Below are 22237 nucleotides of genomic sequence, written 5' to 3'. Positions count from 1 at the left end.
TGGGGTCCTTGGCGGTTGGAGTGAAGAGAAGCTCCCAGAGCGAGACAGATGTGGACAAGTCGTTGTCAGTTTAAGAGGATATGCCTTTACAATGGCCCACACTGCAAAAAAAAAATAAAAAATACATTCAGAACAAACCATGCGGTCACTACTGAGCGTTCAAATCTCCGAGAAACAAGAGAATCCTGTAAATTAGACTGAATCATTTCACTTTTTCAAACTGATTCTATTTTCATGAAATCAAATCAAGTGATGCGTTTTTAAATAGGAAAGTAGGCTACTCCTTGTAACATTGTGTACGGATGCTCTCCTCTTTGTGTAAATCTAAAAACAAGCAAAGCTGCAGCAGGAATATGTGACATCATGTTCCCACTTATTTTTTCTTCCTTGTTTTCCTTTGGGGATAAACTGCCTTCCCTCAGCAGGGTCTCTAAACGACTCGTCAGGGGGGGGGGACATGTAGCCTAGCTCTATTTATTTATTTATTTGCAGCGCGCTGCATGTGGTGCTGATGCTGCGCGCTCTTGAGCCAGAAAAAAGCCGAAGACCAATCAGAGCGCTCGCCAGATTTCACCATCCCGTCTCTCTCTCTCTGCAGAGCAGCCGGCGCGCTTGTTCGCCACAGTCCCTCGACTCACACTCTCCTTCCTGCCTCTGACAGGAAGATGGTACCGTGCGCAGAGTGTCCTGCACGCGAACCGAAGGCGTCACTCACCGACTCGCTGCGGGACTTTTAAACTCCATCATGCCGTGTTACGCCAGGTTTCTGTTTTTACTTCTGTGTTTGATCCTGCTCGGGGAGTGCAGGAGACCCAAAAGTAGGAAAAAGCGGTGGTCCGCGCCGGCGGAGAATCACAAGCCGGGCACGTAAGTACTGACAAACGTTCTTTATTTTTTATGTCGATTAAAGTGAGATGTGAACTCTGAAATCCATAGATCGTCCTCGGATAAATATCCAGCAGGAGAGCAGGGGGAAAAAAGATCACATCTAGGCTACCTCTAAGAACTCACATTTATGCACAACTCTGTGCAATGGACCAATTAACGCTTTGTATCAGTTTGACAGCAAGCGTGCTACTGGGCTGTTAGAGATTGAGAGACAATTAAGTTTAGGCAGAGCAGCAGCTTTGCGGATTTTCCCTTCACTTCATTTCCAAGAACATCCAGAATGGCAACATTTGCATGCAATCTGTTTAAAATCCATTCCTACCAATTTCCTGCCTTAGATCATTCTGTGAGGTGATTGGCTTTGGTAACTGATATTATACCGGGGGGGGGGGGACCAAACTGTGGGAACAGAGCAGCTATAGAGCGCAGCGACCCGTTGTCCTCCACTGCGCGTAAAACGTCTGCATGTGTCCACATTCACAACAGCAAAGAAAGCCCTTCCATCGAGTTATAATATTTTGAACGTTTTTTTCCCGCTGAATGTAGGTTCTTTACTAGGATTGCCTTGACGGGAACACGAGGGACTCTAAACAGAGAGATTTTAGGAGGGGTCTTCTCTTTTTTTGGCTGGCAGTGGCGATTTTAGACCCTTTTTAGGGGGGTTCAAGCCCACCTAAATTTCATCTCAGCGCCCCTAAAAATTATAATAATGAAAAAACAAATTTTAGTGCTTCGTTAGTTTGCGAACTTGTCTGTTAGTAACAATGACAGGTTCAAAGAAACAGGTTTAATACCCTGTGTCACTGTCGTCAATGCTATGCACCTGTAACCCAGTCAAGGCAAGTTTTATTTTCTATTTATTTATTGTTTACACCTCATTATCATGTCATTTGATTCTGGTAGTCCATAAAGGGACTTTTGTAGTTTTTTTCATATGTTCAATATTTTTGCATTTATCTTATACTGTTGAAATAATAAATACATATAGTCATTGTTATCCAGTGAAATTACTGATTTAACAGGGAGGGTTAACACTTTTGCAAGGCACTGTATCCGTGTCCCATTCACATTGGGGGCTGAGCCCCCCCCTAAAGGTCTGATCCTAGACTCGCCCCTGTTGGCTGGTATTTTCCCCCTGACTGTCACACTTCTGTCAAACGTCCCTCAGCAGCATCTGCAGGTTTTTTTCTCGTCTATGAATTTATAATAGGCTACTAGCAAAACATGGATTGTATGTCTTTGCCTAGCTGTAGCAGTACAATATGGAATGCAATTTAAGTCAATATTAAACTAATAAATACATACATAAGAAGGCCTATAAAATAAATAGTCACATTAAATAAATCCTATTTATTATAGGATTTATTTAAATGAGGCAATACATATATAAATAAATACATATGAATGTATAAATTACTCAATATAGTTCAATAAATGAATAAATACATATGTATAAATGAGTCACTATAGTTCAATAAATAAATACATACATAGGTATTTATTTAAAACAGGACTACTTTTATTTAATTATTTTTTGTGTGGCATTTTTAGGCCTTTATTTTACAGGACAGCTGAAGACATGAAAGGGGGGAGGGGGGGGAATGACATGCAGCAAAGGGCCTCAGGTCGGAGTCGAGCCCGTGCCCGCTGCTTCGAGGAGTAAACCTCTATACATGGGCGCCCGCTCTACCAAGTGAGCTATCTGGGCGCCCAGGACTACTTTTATTTATCTCTCAGGGGACGTTATTTCATAATTCCACATTTCATTATTATTTTTATCTTCTTTTTGAAGTTGGGCCACTCAGGGATCAGCCCCGGGTGCTGGGTCTTGCTCTTGCTGAATATGAGTCGCTACAGCCGCTGAAGGTCTGTCTCTGCGAATTATGACAGCTACCGTAGCTTGAAAAGTAGCTTGGATCACTAAATTTGATGAATTTACTGTTTATCAGACCTTACATGAGACGAGATTTAGCTAGCCATGGCACCCCGCGGTGGCCCCTCCCACTCTGCCTAGAGTAAGGTGGGCGGGGCCGCAGCGTGCGCTAGCTGACTAATTCTTGTGCTGTTGCTTTGTTTTAAATCTGTGAGAAACCATGCAGCATTCATTTGAATGTATCAGCTGGAAATGAAGAATGCTTGGAAATAAATGTGTCAATAGGTAATAAAAATCCCCTGTAATAAATAAATAAATAAATATGGAATTATGAAATAATCATTTATGAAACTACGTTGATTCATTGATATATTTATATGTGCATGCATTTTTATATTTATTGCCTCATTTATTTGTTTGGGATTTATTTCAGAGGCATATTTATTTATGTATTTACGTATGTATTTATTTGGTTATTTAATGTTGACTTAAATGGCACGTCCATAATACCAGGCAATGCTTTATTCCATCTTGTAACTGTAAAGCATGTCCGTTGTCTTTCAAATATCTCGAGAACAATTCATCTGATCCAGAGGTAGAATGTAACTAAGTACATTTACTCAAGTACTGTACTTAAGTACAAATGTTGAGGTACTTGAGTCTTTTCTTTTAATGCCACTTTCTACTTCTACTCCGCTACATTTCAGAGAGAAATATTGTACTTTTTACTCCAGGACATTCATCTGACAGCTTTAGATACTAGTTACTTAACACATTAAGATTTTTGCACACAAAAGACATGTAGTTTATAAAATCGGATGTTTTAATATAAATTAAACTAGCCAACAATATAACGCCTACAAGTAAAAGATTAGCCCATTAAACACAACAGCTTGGATCGTTTCCAGTTTCTAAAAGGTGAGGATGTTTCTGCATTGAGTACTTTTACTTTTAATACTTTAAGTACATTGTCCTGACGATACTTACATACTTTTACTTAAGTAACATTTTCAATGCAGGACTTTTACTTGTAAAAGAGTATTTTTATAGTGTGGTATTATAACGTTTACTTAAGTAAAGGATCTGACTACTTCACACTTGGCTTCCTGGGTACCCAATGAACTTAGCGTTTGGAATTTGGAGATGTTTGGACAGCGTTGGATATTGGGTAATAATAAACTGTGAATGAAACTAAACGACGGCACAATTAAGCTTGAGGAAAAAAGGTTGAGGAAACAAAATGCTGCCAGAACGCCAACTCTTCCGTGTCGACCCTTCACAATAAAAGCCCAGCTTAAAGTCACTCGGAGCATTTCGCTAAGAGGAAAAACACTAAATACACTAGATATCAAACAAAAGCCAGACACTAGATCGTATCAAGTTGCTGGGAGCTGTAAATTCACCACTTCTACAGAAGGCAGGAAGAAAACGCCGTCTCAGAGCCTGACCGGGCAAAGAGAGCATGTCTTCCTCCGTCTTACTCAGACTCACCCTGCGTCCGCTTGTTTAAGTGTGTTACTAACTTGTAATACTAATCACATTACCCTCGGCAAAATACCTCCGCTAATTAAATCCATACTTTATTGTTACTTTATTACTGTCAAGCCACTTAGCCTGTTTGGAAATTAATACCTCTGCTGAAGTGTTAAATTCGTTAAAGATACAACCCGTTCGCACTCAAATATAGACGTTTGGACAGTGGCTGTCGACGGAAAGCGTCCTTCGGCGAAACGGACTCTTAACCCAACTAATCCCATTTACCAAAGCGTGTTTAGTTAAAGCGCGTTATACGACGCTAAAGGAGACTTTTAGCATCAATAACAACGACAATGTAATGTAATGACAAAGGCACCTGACCAAGCGTCTGTTTTTTTACGAGATGGGAGTGAGAATGTGTTGAAAGATAACAACGACGAGACTACGGAGCGACCTCTAGCTCACCCAGTAAGAGCGTTCGCCCCATGTTGGCTGAGTCCTGCAGCGGCGCGGGTTCGAAACCGACCTGCTGCCGTTTGCTGTGTGTTGTCCCCCATCTCTCCCTTTCTAGCCTGTCCACCAGGGGCGATTCTAGGATCAGACCTTTAGGTAGGACCTTTAGAATGTGACACGGATACAGTGCCTTTCAAAAGTGTTGCCTGCTAAATCAGTAATTTCACTGAATAACAATGAATATATGTATTTATTATTACAACAGTATAACATATATACAAAATATTGAACATATGAAAAAACTACGAAAGTACCTTTATGGCTTACCAGAATCAAATGAAATGATAATGAGGTGTAAACAATAAATAAATAGAAAATAAAAATTGCCTTGACTGGGTTACAGGTGCATAGCATTGACGACAGTGACACAGGGTATTAAACCTCTTTCTTTGAACCTGTCATTGTTTGCCCTCCGTTACTAACAGACAAGTTCGCAAACTCTAACTTGAAGCACTAAAATTGATTAAATAATCATTTGTTTTTTATTATTATAATTTTTAAGGGGGCTGAGATGAAATTTAGAGGGGCTTGAACCACCCTAAAAAGGGTCTAAAATCACGACTGCTGTCCACTGTCACTGTATAATAAAGGGAAAAGCCCCAAAAATATAATCTTAAAAAAATTAAAATAAAAATAATGAGGAGACTATGACAACACCGCCGTCATTAAGCGTTGACTGTGGCGATATATCATTGCAATATCGTTGACGAAAAAGACAACACTAAAATGTAGTTAAGAAAGCTACAAGCAGCAATACAAGAGCCCAAGCAATCAGCCCGTCCCACACAGGCATGTTTTGAACGGGCAGGCACAGCACTAGTTTTAAAAAAAAAGGGGGCCCTGCAACGTAGGACTGCAAATTTCCATTATTGATGAAGCTTCCTATTATTTTCTCCTTTCATTGTTTTGTCTTAAATTTGATCTTTGGTCTTTCACTTTACCAGAGCCCGTGTCGAGCTGTCCAAATTGCGTGTTGAGTCGAAACAACAGTCCAATACTGATGATATATAATTTACAATGAATCTACTATTTTTTTCAGCACTACTTTAGTTTTGAACTTTTAAGGGCCCTTATCTAAGCCAAGTCGTATTCTTATTTCTAAACCAATTCAATCAGGAGAAACTTCATTTAAGAGTGAAATAATGAACACTGTGCATGATAGGTTGACATGATTAAAGTCTTTGGTGATTAGACTCCATCGCAATGTTAATTTATAAGGGGTATAGAGGCCGTGGATATATAGGAATATCCCCCCGATGGAGTCTAGACACTGGTGGAGGTGATGAAGAGATAAAGGAAGCCTTGATGGATGTGATGTGAAGCAGGGATTCTGATGGAGGAACCTTTGGTGTTGGGAATGATGAGAACTGGAGGTGAATGGGGTGGAGGAGGGTTGCATCAATTTAGCCTGGAATGATAACAAAATGATAACAAAGGCAACAGCAGAGATTAGAACAGATTTAAAGTTTCAATGCAACAACGCAACAGCTCATGGAGATTGTGGCAAATCTGGTTGGTTTAAAAGGTCCCATGACATGGTGCTCTTTGGATGCTTTTATATAGACCTTAGTGGTCCCCTAATACTGTATCTGAAGTCTCTTTTATATAGACCTTAGTGGCCCTCTAATACTGTATCTGAAGTCTCTTTTATATAGACCTTAGTGGTCCCCTAATACTGTATCTGAAGTCTCTTTTATATAGGCCTTAGTGGTCCCCTAATACTGTATCTGAAGTCTCTTTCCCGAAATTCAGCCTTGGTGCAGAATTACAGCCACTAGAGCCAGTCCCACATTGAGCTTTCCTTAGGATGTGCCATTTCTGTGTCTGTAGCTATTGAGGAGGAGAGAGGGGGGGCAAGGTGGAGGGTGGGGGTGTGGCCTTGACCAACTGCCACTTTGCTCGTTTGAAAGCCATGATGTCTCTCTCTCTCTCTCTCATGGGTGGGCCAAATTCTCTGGGCGGGCAAAGCAGAGAAAGGGGAGGTAACCTTGCTCCTTATGACCTCATAAGGAGAAGATTCCAGATTGGTCCATCTGAGCTTTCATTTTCTCAAAGACAGAGCAGGATACCCAGGGCTCGGTTTACACCTATCGCCATTTCTAGCCACTGGGGGACCATAGGCAGGCTGGGGGAATGCATATTAATGTTAAAAAACCTCATAAAGTGACATTTTCATGCCATGGGACATTTAACTGAAAGAGTAAACGCCCACATTCATCTGGGGACAGTGCGGATGATAAGGACGGGAGAGAGAGAAATGTGAAGTATAGTATAGTCTTCCTGAAAGAATTTATGCTGAGCTTCATTTGGTTTTGAAATGAACTTTGTTACATGCAAATTTACAGAACAACTATGACCTCCAATTAAAATCACAGAAAGAAAATGTCGTTCAACCTGGTAACCTGAACTGTTCAGTGCTTCTTTTGTTAGGAAGTAGAAAGCAATAAGCAAACTTGCTCTTGCCTTCCCCTACCTCCACTCTTGTAATTATGAAGTATAAGTCTGCTGATATTCTATGTGTTCCTGAAAATAGTCCCCAACAAATGCCTCCTGTGTGAGTAACAATCAATAAAATCTACAGTGACCAAACTCTAACGACAACTCTCTGTCTGCTTGCCTGTTGCCAGTCCTCTGTCAAAGAAGGTTGCAGATGGAACCAAATCCCGAAAGATGAAGACCACCCACCTTCTGCGCATAGACGAGCATGACTTTACCATGAGGCCCGCCTTCGCAGGTAAGCTCTGTTAGCTTTAGGAGACACGCCGCTGCTTATAGTCAGTGATCATGTCTGTGACAATGAGAATGAGGATGGACTATAAAATAAAATCAACAAAAAACTATGAATTGTGGATGTCTTAATAAAAATTAACAATATAGAATTATTTTTTCTTGTGTCTTGTGATGTCACAGAAAACAGGATTAGATTAGGCTCACCCTTTGTTGAACATGAATGTATAGTGAATGTTGATGCCACAATAGTCTTTATCCTTTGCGTTCCGCTTCCAGGATTGCTCCGGTGCTGCAGGACATTACGCCGGATGCATGTATTTTCCGCTTTGTGCTGGAATTTTAAATCCGGTGGATTTATGAGGACTATGGATAACTGCTCCTCAGTAGCCTGACAAGCCAGACCCACATCAAGATGTTGGGTCTGGGAAGTCAAGTCAAGTCAAGTTTATTTATATAGCACATTTAAAACAACCAAAGTTGACCAAAGTGCTGTACAAATTGGAGTGCACAACACAAACACTGAAATCATGCAAAAGGAGCAAAAAATAAATGCAAAAAATACAGTACAATATCATATTAAGATGCTACAAACCTCTAAGAGCAACCAAAGGCCATTGAGAACAAATATGTCTTGAGATGTGTTTTAAAACTGTCAATGGAGGGGGAACATCTGAGACAAAGTGGGAGACTGTTCCAAAGCTTTGGAGCTGCCACAGAAAAGGCACGATCTCCCTTACCCACTAACCTCGATCGAGGAACAGTTAAAAATAGTTGATTCGAGGATCTAAGAGGCCTGGAATTCGAGTAGGGGCTGAGGAGTTCTGAAAAGTACTGTGTAGCCTCACCATGAATAGCTTTAAAAACAAATAAAAGAATCTTAAAATCAATCCTGTATTTAATAGGCAGCCAATGCAGGGATGCCAGAATCGGAGTGATTGGCAGAGCTCAATCCGAGGGGCAGGATAAACGGTTGTCTTTCAAATTCCCTCTGCACGCAATAGGATAGCGCTTCAACCAGGCAGAGCAATGCTAGTTCTTAGATTAAACTTTAAACTCCGAACGCATCTTCCAAGAAAAGCTGGACTCCAAGTCTTCCAGATTCAAAACCCGATTCGAAAGACCGCTGTTCGCCAGCAGCAGCCATCGTCTTTGTTTTCAAGTAGCAGGGAATTCACGCGGAACCGTCCTAACTCTGCCGTCATTATGTTAAGACCCCCCACCGACTCCATACACAATGTGATTGGCCCGGCTAGAGTTTGGCTTTTCCAGCTCGCAAGCCAATGGAGAGTTGCTAGACCCCCTGGCTGCAAATTACATTTGCTGTTGCTAGGATGAGTCTAGATTACTAGACTAGCTCCTCAGATCTCTGCAGGGTAATTTGAGAAAGCTAGCTAGACTACCTGTCCAATCTGAGTTTTCTCTCGCACAACTATTTTGCAGCGGCTCTGTGCGGAGTTTAGGACTGCCCATGACGATTCTGATTGGTTTAAAGTAGTGATGTCAGTTTAACGCGTTATTAACGGCGTTAACGCAAACCCATTTTAACGGCGTAAATTTTTTTATCGCGAGATTAACGTTCTTTTTGGTCTAGCAAACTTTGTCGTTTTTTCACATGCTGTTGCACCAACTAGTAACATTAGAAAAACTACAACACCACACCGGATCTAGCTAGACCGGAAACAAAATAACATGCACGCTGCGCACACTAGTTTGCACTTGCTTGCGAGCCGGCCAAAGAGTAGTACATACCTGCAAACTAGTTGCTTTTCGCCGAAAATCGCCGTGTTGAATGGGGTCCGAGACCCGGTGCTAATACGGCACCGGTGCCTTAACAACCGTTATCTACCGGACTGAATAGCAACGCGGATTTCGGTGCCTTATTTAGGTGCCACTTAGATGCCTGCGCTTCTCTCTGATGCTCCGAAAACGGACGTTAGAGGGAACTGAAACATTGTCGCACAGGAGGCCAGTCAACACTACACTTAGCAGCAGGTAAAGTTAGCCTACCGTTAGCTAGCAGCTGGAGTAAACACGGTTAAAATGTTTACAGCTAAACGGTGTAAAGTGTGTCTGTATTTCACTGGAGAGGACTCCGGACTATAGCTGCCGTTGTCTGAAAAACACAGTCATGATGTCATGTTGCTCACCTCGCCAGCCTCGTGGTGCATTCACCGTTTTGTGCTCCTTTTTTTTAGATCAACTTTTTATTGTTTTATATTTTTGAACATACAGAACAGACAAATACAATTGAACAAGGTGCTCCTTTTTTAAATATATATATCTTTCGGTTCAGGCACTGTTTTAAAAGTATCGTATCATGTTGATAAGAGCATTAAAATGAGAGAAAATAATGGGACAAAAAGAAATCAAGGGACATTTAAAATAGATGAAAATTTGCAATTAATTGTGAGTTAACTATGACATTAATGCGATTAATCGCAATTAAATATTTTAATTGTTTGACAGCACTAGTTTAAAGAAATGCCATTAAACCAAAGCACGTTTTCTTCCCATCCTGGAATGCTGTGTGGAGTAGCCAGACCCTCCTTCAGTGCGCTTTGGAGGAGGGTCTGGCAAAGCGAGACTAATGCCACGCTGACTGTGAAAGCAAAAGCAGAAGAAGGTTTATTTTCCCCACTTCTCTTCCATTCGACTGCCAAACTTAAAGAGCACAGAAGTAGGCGAGATGTGGAGCTCACGGCCCCGGGCTAAAGCCTCAGCAGGTTCTATTAAGGCCCTGACACACCAAGGCGACCGTCGGCCCAATGCAATGACGTTCGAATGTTCCTTAAAAAAAAAAACACATAGGTTTGTACGATTGGAATATCTATTTGCACATTATGTCCATATAATGGCAAACAAAAAATGTCCAACAAGATACATAACATTGATAAACTAATGTTCTTCCGGCCACTAAATTAGTGTCACAGCTGGTGCAAAGGTAGGTAAGGCTTTAAATTTATTGACAGGAAACACTTAATGGGAGCAATAATCCAGAAAACAAGGACATCCATGACAGGGACCACAGGAACAGAACACACAGCAAACATAACGAGACAACAGACAAGGGAAACACAGAGACTAAATACAAGAGGTAACGAGGTAACAAGAGGCAGGTGACACAAGGACTGGGAAACAGGTGAAACACATCAAACAATCACAAAGGCGGGAAAACCAAAAGACAGGAAGTAAAACCAGACAAGACTAGGGAGAAAAGACAGACTTCAAAATCAAACAGGAAATGGGAAAACCAACAGAAACACGAAACCAAATAAACAAAGAAACTTGACAAAGGGACTAGACGCGACAGTTAGTAAAATGCAACAATTTGACAAGATCTTGTCAAATCGTAGGAAAGCACATCGCCAGAGTGACAACCTCATCATGTTAGGTGGGTGGAAACCGCCTGCTGGTATGTAGAGTTATTTCCTTGCACGCATGCGTATGTGGTAGTCTCAGTGCTAATTTTTAGCCAAGACAAAGGCGACGTGGGGTGACGTGGGGTGACGTGGGGCGACGTGGGGCGACGTGGGGCGACGTGGGGCGACGCCACTACTTCTTGACCATTGGCTTGGTGTGTCAGGGCCTTTACACTGTAAACTTTCAATTCAATTCAATTTTATTTATAGTATCAAATCATAACATAAGTTATCTCGAGACACTTTACAGATAGAGTAGGTCTAGACCACACTCTATAATTTACAAAGCCCCAACAATTCCAACAATTCCAGTAATTCCCTCAAGAGCAAGCAGTGCGACAGTGGCGAGGAAAAACTCCCTCTTGGGAAGAAACCTCGGACAGACCCAGGCTCTTGGTAGGCGGTGTCTGACGAGCCGGTTGGGGGTGTGATGAACAGTGGCGATAGTAGTCACATTAATAATTAACACATCCTGTGGCAGAGCTGAGCAGAGGTCATCCTGTAGAAACACCTGAGGCCATTATTTGTCACCTCCGATTTTTTTGCATTTTTCAGCACTGACACTAATCAGTCACGTGTTGGGCCCAAGCAAAAGTCACTGGGCATTGTGTGTGTCCATGCTTTACAACCTTGAATATCAGGACAATGGCACCGCTGCTGGGATTTGGGGAGGCAATTAAAAATAAGAAGCTTATTTGTTGAACCATTCAGTCCCATTCTCTGGTATTTAGCATTAACGGGTCCTGATGAAGCACAGGAGGAGGTGGCGAGATAAATGAAACGCCCCACAGTGAATTTCATGCTGCTCTGGGACTACAGTTGCAGCCACAGATGGGAGCGTGGATCCCACTGAGGACCGCTTTTTCTATTGCGTCTGTCAGCTTTTGTTAGCCGGCGCGGGCAGCTTCTGCAGCAGCAGAAGAAGAAGAATGTGATCGTCTTCTTCAAACATCATCAGAAGCTGCACACAGCAGACTGCCATGCGTTGATTTGGCTGAGGAAAAAGTGTGTGTGTAGCAGCTGCTGTGGTTCCTCCTGGCTTCAAAAGGAGCGACTGCAGTGTTACTAATGAAAGCCTCTTACACGGCCGCTTCTGGAAAATTATCGAGGACGAAGGCTGTTACGTGCCAATGGGGATGTTCGTGTAGGGAGAAAATTCCCAAGTCACAATCAGACAAATCCTGACTGTGGAGCATTGTATTGTCCAAATGTACACAATAAACTGCTATGTTGTGATCCATACCCAAAGAACAAAGATATTGAATAGAAAAATGTTAATTGTTTGGTTTAGATTCTTCTGCTTCTACAGTATGCTTAAAAGAGCAACAGTGGATTAGGTTTGTATAATCAAAAGTGTGCAGGTGGAGCTGTAGATTTTGAAAGGGAAGAAGACATTTGTTTTGGATGGAATACTTGTCATCACATCAAGTTGTGATTTCTTGGGTACATCTATTTATGGAGCTTCTCCTTCCTGTCTGCCTCGGGTTTAAAAAGAAACAACATCTAATGGGGTGGATAGACCTGCCATGCATTAGTCACATTTGCATTAAAGAGACGGCTTTTTTTTTTTACCCTCATTCCACCCACAGGATTCTGAAGAACCCTCTGCCAAATGCATCCTTTCACTTGGATGTCTTTATAGCCTCAGCAGTATAGTGTCTAATGCTCTCTAATCTAGCCAGGGTAAACCAACAGTGGATTTATAGTTGCTAATACATGAAAAGAGGAGCAGTCCAGCTTCATTAGGTGGAATGGATAGGGTGTTTTTCTCCCTCTATTCTAGACACATTTGTAGAAATTACATAACGACAATCTGTGAAAGCATCAATAAGTTAAAGAACAAAAAAGACTCCCTGCAAAGTACAGCTGTAATCAGAGATATCTGACTTTCTGTAATAACTTTCGATATAGTCTTATCCTTAAAGAAAGTGACGCAAAAGAATATCGGTGTCAAGAATTACTTTAATGCAAAACGCAGAAGCAAAAAGGATCACTTCACACAGACTGGCAGTGCCCAAAATCACTCCCTTGTTAAGTCATTCACTGTTCCCTATATCAGTGGTTCCCAGCATTTATGGCTCGTGACCCCTTAAAATTAAGCATTGTCTAGTTATGGCTTCAGTGTAAAAATGATTTGTGAGCAGCACACATACAAAAATCCATTCCCCCCTATTGTATGGGGGGGAAGCAGAAATCTTAAAGATAGATATATCTTTAAACCTGGACACATCAACTCGCTCAGTTAACCTGGGGCTTTCAGGGCCCTTCGAGCTGTAGGGCCCCCCATGTGGTCCAGGACCCCAGGGCAGCCCAGCCGTGCAGATAGTTAGTAGAAGTAGTTTTGGTTTTGTTGGTTGCGATTTGACTAAGCACAAGTTTGTTAGAGAATATGTCCCACTAAATCTCAGTATCGACAGAAATGATAAGGGCATTAAGGTGATGTAGGCGATTCATTTTTAACTTCTTTTTATTTCCTTTGCAATCAAACAGTATAACCAACTGTTCAGAGACACAATACAGGCATACATGTCTTAGGGGGTCAGTCCATGGATTTCAGCATCACCTTAATATCCACTCATAAGTCGCAGGGATGAGCGATATTCCTTCAGCAACACAAGGAAGAGACAAATGTAAACAATTTCAAACAAAAAAACAACTAAATAAGCACAGACAAAAAAAAATAATACATAATAATAATAATAATAAATAAATAAATAAAAATAATAATTAAATAATAGTGTTCACATTTAACTAAGAATTCACATGAATTGTTTCACTTACACTTAGGTTACATCATTTGAAAAAGCATGTTATAATCGGAGACCATTTAGTCCGAAATATTTCTGTTTTTAGTTGTAACCTTCTGGTTATACTTTCCATGTGGTAAACCTCCATAACGTTTTCCCTCCATTGTGTTTACGGTGATGATTATTACCTAATCCTGTAAACCTGTCTATTAGATGGGCCCTACGTGAAATATACAATACCACAAATTAATTTCACACACTGCAAACATCCATAGGAGAATTGTCTGGAGGAATTTACTATTTATTATCGGCAAATTTTGACGAAGTTGCCAAGTGTAGTCTGCTGTGTGCACGGTATATGGGAAGGAGACTGCACATGCATAGCGAGCTGGGGAAGAAGGGGCAACACAGCTAGTGTTTTTCTCAGGCCTCTAATGGATGACATTTTATTTCTTTATTTCTACTTGCCTGCTCAGAAATACAAAGTTTCATTAGATTAGCAGTAAAAACAGGATGAAAAAACTTAGGAAATTGCCTCCACAAGTGAATCATTCCCCTGTTGCCTAATACTTTAATATGCCTGAACATCTGCTGGCACACATCAAAAACAGTCCCTCCCCGGACATCCATTATTTCTTAGATTAATGATCATTTTGTAGCCTACAGTACAAGTGTAACTTTCTTAATTAGAGACAATATGAAGTTCTAGCCACAGGGAGAAATGAAAGTCTATACACACAGTGACTCAAATAATTAGCCTGATAAGAAATTCAGAAACTGGATAAATCCCCACATGTAGCTAATCAAATGTTTGCTTTTATGTCACGTCGTGAATACGTACGGATTATGTGCTTTTGTTTTTGCTTCTATGCTTTGACGATAATTCCATTTTAAAGAGTAAGACGTGGTATTGAGTGAGGCCGTTGGGGTTTAGTAGAGCTCTCGGGAAAGCAGAACCGTGAAACTATCAATATGCCTGTTCTGCGTGCTACGTGTGCCCATAAACGGGCTGTTTTATAGTGTTTGCTCCTCTGTAATGTCGTGTAGTGTTCATGTTTGTGGGACCATGAGGTCAGGGGGAAAACACTGGATGGCGCAATCTTGCTTCGTGCCCCATTTGAAAAGACGCGGAAGTGCTACTGAGAGCTACAAGGGCCAACAGGAATTATGATGTGGAGCATTGCTATGACGCATTCAAGGGTCTCATCTGATAATCAGTGACATGGAATAATTCGCTGATGCCGTCAGCTCAAAATAGAAAACGGAAATCTTCTAGAAAAACCACACACAGGACATTTCATGTATGCCTAATTGTTATGCTTGAACACACACAAACTTCACTTTATCAGCCTCAATTTGTGGCCAACATTTTGAACATTGAAGCACAGAAAACAGACTGCCATACCCTGTTATTTTGGGAAACTACACAGCTACATCCCTCTTCTGTGTCCATTCTTGTGTCCTCACAGTGCAGTTCAGCTCAGAATGGGTTCTGACTGTGGCCCCCTGTGACCCAGCTGCATAGGGGAATGAAATGATGCAAAATAACCATCCTGCTCCATCAGCACCGCTGGACCAGGCTTTTTTCACAGCAGGTGTCTGGTGTTATGTCCACTGAGGCAACATGTCAGCACAAGCTTTGCTGAATCTGGCACGTGATACGTGGCATATGGTGTGAGTAAGAGTAGGGAGGACACTCTGCTGACAGCTGGAACTGGGCATGAGTTGATATCCCCCCTTCCAGGTAGCAGCTTTGCTGTGCCACCAGTTACGTAAGGCTGGCATCCACTGTTGCTCAGATTAACAATAATACAGCAGTCAATGTGCCTTTCATACACAAGTGACAGAAGGGTGTGTGAATGTGTTTTGCTATTAATGCTCGATGCTTTAATGCTTTAACATGTGTGTTAAGACAGAACACAAAGAAACATTTCACCTCACTTTATTTGCACAAATTTCAAAGATGGAGTGTTTTTGCAGTCCATGTTTATTACCCCTCAAACAGCCAAACCATAATAATAATCCTTATTCATAGAGCATTTTTCAAAATCTAAAAAAGTCATAAAAACAAAAACAGGTTTTTAAAACTAATAAAATAAACTTAAACTGAAAAAAGAGGTGTACCATACAGTGTAGGTTAGAATAGTAAAAACATTTTAAATGAAATAAAAGACAGTTCAAAGTAGGTCCAAGCTTAAATAAAATCAGGAAAGGCTCTACAATAAAAGTAGTTTTAAGAAGGCACTTAAAAGAGATCACTGACTCAGCAGACCTAATATCCTTGTGGAAGATTGTTCCCGAGCCTCAGGGCCCTGACTGCAAACGCACTGTCCCTTTTATTTTTCAGCCGGGCCTCTGGAACAGACAAAAGACCTCTGCCCAAAATACTCATCTCAAAATACTTACTGGCATATTAGGTACAAGGAGTTTAGAGATATAGCTGGGTGCAAGGCCAAGGAAAGCCTTATAAGTGATAAGTCAAATCTTCAAATCAGTGTAAAGAAGAGGCCCATGTACAAACTCTATATCTTGCTAGAAATGAATGCACAATTTCTCCTCCACTCTCTCTCCTTTTCCTCTTGACTGCATACATTAATGAAGTGAAGTCATGAAACCTCAGGGGAAGTGATAAGCTCACATTTCTTGCTGAAGTTGAAACATTTTCAGCTCGTGGAGGCATGTCTTCACCTCAATTTCCTGCTGTTCATGTCCACTCACTCATGTTACACTTCATAAAAAAACATTGTCAGAAAAATCCTCTGTTGAACATGAATGTGCTCATTAACTTTCATGGCAGTCCGTCCCTTAGATTTGAATCCTTTTAAAGATTTTAAGTCCTCGTATGTAAATGACAAACTTCCAAAACAGACCATATTACCTCTATGGTTAATGTTTGCTTGAGTTTAGGCAACTCAAAGTCCTTGGTTAAGGTTAAGGAATGATTTAAAGAAACCAACATCGCCTGTTGGTTGATAATTCTGAAGTGCATAATTTAGGTCCAGTCCCAAGAGTTAGTGCCAATGCAGGAAGTAGTGTGCCCTTTATGCATTGAGGCTGAAAGTAGGTGGTGTGTAAGGGTGTGGAGGTCAGGGTGGGGGATAGACGTATAACACTTTAGACTTTCACGTGAGAGACAAGAGTTTGCGCCCAGTCTAACATCCAACAGTTAATCTTCCCTTTTCTTTAACCTAAAACCTAACCTCGACCATCTCTCCTTAGTTACAGTTTATTACCTATCATCACAATCTGTTTCTTACCAAAGCAATATTGTTGTTGTCGTTGAGATATTGTCAGAAAATACATTTTTAAAAAGGTTGGCTTTGGATGTTAAAAACATTGTCGTTGAATGCAATCTGGGGTTTTACAGAATGGTCCAACATTCTGTCAGGAGATAGGGTTGGTGAAGCCACTTGTACCTCTTTAGACCTACCTGGTTAAAATTTGTAAAATTATTGAAATAAACAGTTTGTCCTGTTCCACATAGGTATGACATACCTCTTTGCATAAAACAGTAGGCCATACAGGTCCTGTACTTTAGGATATTCGTCTTACAAATCTTGATCCAAGTCTGCACTATGATGTAACAAAACAAATATAGATAGTCAATGGGCCTGACATATTGTGCAGTACAGTGCAGCAAACTCTAATCTGTTTGATATTTATCTGCAGGTCCAGCTGTCCCTGTTGGAGTGGATGTGCAGGTGGAGAGCTTGGACAGCATATCAGAGGTGGACATGGTAAGTGGCTTGAATGTGTTAAATGGCATACGGTACACAGTAACTTTGCGGGCAAATTGATTACTAATAATGTAGCAGCTGTAATCTGACTTCAAAAAGAACAAAAAATCTGCTGCCGATACTGAAAATTTGTGAAAATAGATTCAGTTTGGGCGTAAAAATAGAGGATTACTCGGATTATTCTGTCTCTCTAGTTTAATATTCAATCAGGTTTGAAAGCAAAGACCAACACAAACTCAAAAGTAATGAGATTATGGAAGAAGTAAAAATGTAATGTCATTAATGCTACTATTCCACTGGATTATGGTACTGGGTGGCAAATGTCTCCAGTAAATCTGTGACCATGCAGCCGTCGCTGACTTTAACAAATGAGCGCATAGTGCTTCAACACATGGGGAAAGAAGCTCTCATCAGACAAAGCAGTTAATGAGGCAGGAACATTTTTCATTAACAGCATGAGAATGGACACATGAGTACAACAGTGACTAAGATTGTGTTCACACTTGTCTTCTTAATCCAACTTTTTTGATTGGACTTTTACCAGATGTCTTTGTTTTGCCACTGGCATTAGAGGGATTCTGTGCTTTGAACTGATGAATATAACATTTTAGTAATAGTCATTTAGCTGTTCAGTTGCATAATCAATCAATTACAAAAGCTCAATGGTAAGAATTGTTTAGTTTGCTCAAAGTCAGACTGAATGCATGTTAAGTAATGTTGTTCAATTCAATTTTAATTATTAAATCAACCTTCTGTTTTGGAACCATAAATTGGGATCCAAAACTGTTGTCCTGATGTTGTGTAAGCTCCTGTTTGCAAGGACAACCAAGGATTGGATTTAATTTGGATCCCAGTGTTGTGTGTTTAATTGTTTAGGAACAAAAAAGGCGGGGGGGCAAATGAATGATTCCAGACTATGGCTGATCTTAATGACATTATGTCATATCACAAACCTGCAGGATGCTAAACAGTTTAACAGCAGAGCAATATTTTGCTGTTTCATTTAAAGGTAATCGGGTTAAGCAAAGATGAGACTTTAAAGAATATGGATAGCATATTTTATCAACATATCTCATGGAAAGACTCAAACCAACAATGTGTTAGTCCGTCTCTCAATACCTTCAAATTTTTCCTACCCTGTCATTTCTCTCAGCTCTAAGCCCATTGGTTCATATTTAAAATATTATAAAACAAAAGTAGAGAAGAGTCATAAAGCATAGCACTCGCCAGGGGTGCCCTCTGAGACCTCTCCACTTTGTCTTGGCCATCGAACCTCTGGCTTTAGCTGTGAAATGTAATCACTCCATTTTGGGCATAAATAGAGGGTATAAAAAATAAGACTTCCCGCGCTCAACTCACACTGGGTTCTGGATCCTTAATGCGGATAATAATACATAAAGCTACTTCGGACAGCACTTCAACAAATACTTTTTTTTTTATTTCCATGATTTTGATAAGGGTCAGAACTGATATTACACATGAGACAGATGAGGGGGGTGTGTCCACTACAGCGTGGACACCGAAGCTAGCAGGTTTCGGACCGCGAATTGAAACAGCAGCTGCGTGAGTCTGTTTAACACAGCACAGCCCCTCTTAAGAAGTAAAGTATACACTCAGCTAAACCTGTTTGAGTCGGGACTCACTCGGATCTTTCGCCTGTGTCTTTAAATTAACTCATGAGTCGCGAGTCTCTAGTATCATTAACTCGGATCAGTTGAGTCCTACTACAATTCAATGTAAAATGATAACAGCGCCACACACAAACCTCTTGCAACATTAGTTACTACTAGTCCTAGTCATCTTAGCTGCCAAAAGCTTTATAACTTAAAGCTAAGAAGAATAATTTAGGCAACCACAACACAAGTCAACACAAGCGACTAAGTGAGCAGAGACAGTCCGAGACAGGTTATAGAAACTTCCCGACCTGCAGACTCAGAGCCGGAAACATTGCAAGCTCGACTCACTCGAGGACCCATGAGTCATGATGAATAGTGACTATAGGTTATAGGTTTGGTGTATAGATAAAATAAATTAAAATGTAGCATAGCAGTAGCAAAAGTAAAGAAAAGTAATAAAGTCAGTGAACCATTACACAGTGATATTTATCATAAATTGGCTTGTTATTAGTTCATTTTAGACACTAGTGTGTTGTATTGCTAATGAATTCAACTTAATATTTTGTGGAAATTATGAGATCATGGTTAATGCTAAATTGTAGTATAAGAGTAGTAGAGAAAAGTCATAAAGACAACTACACAGTAATGTCTATCCACATTTGCAAAGTTTAAAGGTCCCATGACATGGTGCTCTTTGGATGCCTTTATATAATTCAGCCTTGGTGCAGAATTACAGCCACTAGAGCCAGTCCCACACTGAGCTTTCCTTAGAATGTGCCATTTCTGTGTCTGTAGCTATTGAGGAGGAGAGGGGGGGGGGGAAAGGTGGAGGGTGGGGGTGTGGCCTTAACCAACTGCCACTTTGCTCATTTGAAAGCCATGATGTCTCTCGCTCATGGGTGGGCACAATTCTCTGGGCGGGCAAAGCAGAGAAAGGGGAGGTAACCTTGCTCCTTATGACCTCTTAAGGAGCAAGATTCCAGATCGGCCCATCTGAGCTTTCATTTTCTCAAAGGCAGAGCAGGATACCCAGGGCTCGGTTTACACCTATCACCATTTCTAGCCACTGGGGGACCATAGGCAGGCTGGGGGAACGCATATTAATGTTAAAAAACCTCAAAGTGAAATTTTCATGCTATGGGACCTTTAACCAACATTAGCCATCATAACCTACTGGTTATACCAGATAAATTAACCCTTGTTGTTGTCCTCCCATCAACCTTGAAAAAAGACGTTTTTGACGCCTTTTTTTCACAGTTTGTTTTTGCTTTTTCCAAAGTTTTAAATTGTTACATTTTTCTTCTACACATTTTCAGCGCATATTTCTTTGTCTCATATTTTCTGATATAAAACAAAAATTTAAAAAAAACGGGTCAATTTGACCCGAAGTCAACACAAGGGTTAAGACTGTAGCAGCAAAACCCTGGAGTATAGTGCGCATTTGTTAGAGACTAAATGTGTTATTTCCCATTTCAAAAGTTTCAAAAGCTTTAAAAAAATACAGCTTTCAGAACCATCAAAATTATTTTGTCATAGTTTCAAATGCCAATATGTTGGCAGTTCAAGAATACTTAAATTAGATCCTGACACTTGAAAACATCTCTCATTATTAAACGTATAACAAATTACAGTTTTTGGAGAGATTCAGACATGCCCCTGAACTCATCTTATGCAACATCAAAGTTATTTTTTATGGTGGGTGCCAAGAGTACAATGTGTTGCTGCAGCTATTATTCCTAACTGATCTGATCTTATGTAATACCATGAGGTAGGTGGGAGAGGATGATCCCTGTAGCGGGTGGAGTAGTGCAGACACAGGACTATTCCGCCTGCATAGCAACAGGGGGAAGGAGGTGAGAAGACAAGGGTAATCTAGGACCAATGAAAGCGGTGGACTGCTTAGTTAACATATGTTCAGCACTTCTCTTGACCATGTATGTTAAGTCATAAGAAATCCATATAATCCAACAGCAACGGGTCATAGCACTGTAATCCCAGAGGGATTCAATAAACCAGAGGCAGCAAGCAAGTAGAGTCCTCGTAGTGAGACTTAATCCAGAGGTTTTTTCTGTTTCTGTCACCCCTCCCCACCCCTCCCTTAGGACTTCACCATGACCCTGTATCTAAGGCACTACTGGAAGGACGAGAGGCTTGCCTTCCCAAGCTCCACCAACAAGAGCATGACATTTGACGGGCGCCTGGTGAAGAAAATCTGGGTGCCTGATGTGTTCTTTGTCCACTCCAAGAGGTCTTTCATCCATGACACCACCACTGACAACATCATGCTGCGGGTGTTTCCGGACGGTCACGTCCTGTACAGCCTGAGGTGAGTACAGGAAGCTCCCACCACGCACCGATATCTGCCATCACAGGGTTTTCACACAAACCAAATGAGACATGGCAGGCCTTGTTGCAGAGCATACAAGGCCTATAGAGCTGGTGACATTTACACTTTGCTTCTTTCCCCAGGGTTACAGTAACTGCTGCATGCAACATGGATTTCAGTCGTTTTCCTTTGGACTCGCAGACATGCACGCTGGAGCTGGAGAGCTGTGAGTATTCATATGCACTGACCACTCCACTCTATTGCTAAGAAGACAGTGGAAATAAAGTGATACTAATTATGAAAGGCACAAAGCATTTTTGCACACTGACTAAAACACAGAATAGTTATTAATTACTGTTTCATTATTATATACTGTTATTTATCAGTAAGAGGTTGGTGCAGAACAACAGTGGATGATAAAGCCTTGAACACCCACACCTCTGTTTGTTTCAGGAAATAAAAACAACAAACTTCAAGCTAGCAAGATACGTGCTGAAAATTGAAAGTTTAGAAAAACATTTGGATTGTGCAATATGGCAGGCCTGCTTTGTTCTTTCAGGGAATGGTAGTCAAGATTTACAAAGAATATGTTTAAGGCATTTATTATCTAACTGGGAGGTTTGGGGACCAATTGGTGGGGATTTGCTATGGACAAAATACACAGGGCAATAAACTGGTAAGAGCAAATTACGTTAAACCATGTATCCAGCTAATTTTGCAAATGTTTCACCAAAACAAGTTCCTTGCGAGACTATCCATCCATCTATCCATCTTCAACCGCTCATCAATCCGGGGGTCGGGTCGCAGGGGCAGCAGCTTCAGCAGGGGACTTCAAACTTCCCTTTCCCGAGCCACATTAGCAGCTCTGACTGGGGGATCCCGAGGCATTCCCAGGCCACGGTGGAGATGTAA

General features: G+C 41.0%; 1 protein-coding gene across 1 annotated transcript in view; it reads left to right on the top strand.

The window, feature by feature from the left end:
• The first annotated feature begins 577 nt into the window (after positions 1-577).
• The window catches only part of LOC120547149 (gamma-aminobutyric acid receptor subunit rho-2-like), a 40398-nt gene continuing 18738 nt past the window's right edge, over positions 578-22237 (top strand). Inside the window, exons 1-5 of the mRNA XM_039782615.1 lie at positions 578-867; positions 7378-7484; positions 17316-17383; positions 21102-21325; positions 21469-21551. Of these exons, the coding sequence (XP_039638549.1) occupies positions 746-867; positions 7378-7484; positions 17316-17383; positions 21102-21325; positions 21469-21551 (604 nt within the window). The 5' untranslated portion in view covers positions 578-745. The remainder of the gene's footprint in view (positions 868-7377; positions 7485-17315; positions 17384-21101; positions 21326-21468; positions 21552-22237) is intronic.

This window comes from Perca fluviatilis, chromosome 18, assembly GCF_010015445.1.
Source record: "Perca fluviatilis chromosome 18, GENO_Pfluv_1.0, whole genome shotgun sequence".
In the NCBI taxonomy this organism is placed as follows: Eukaryota; Metazoa; Chordata; class Actinopteri; order Perciformes; family Percidae; genus Perca; species Perca fluviatilis.
This window is presented reverse-complemented; position numbering and strand designations above follow the sequence as displayed.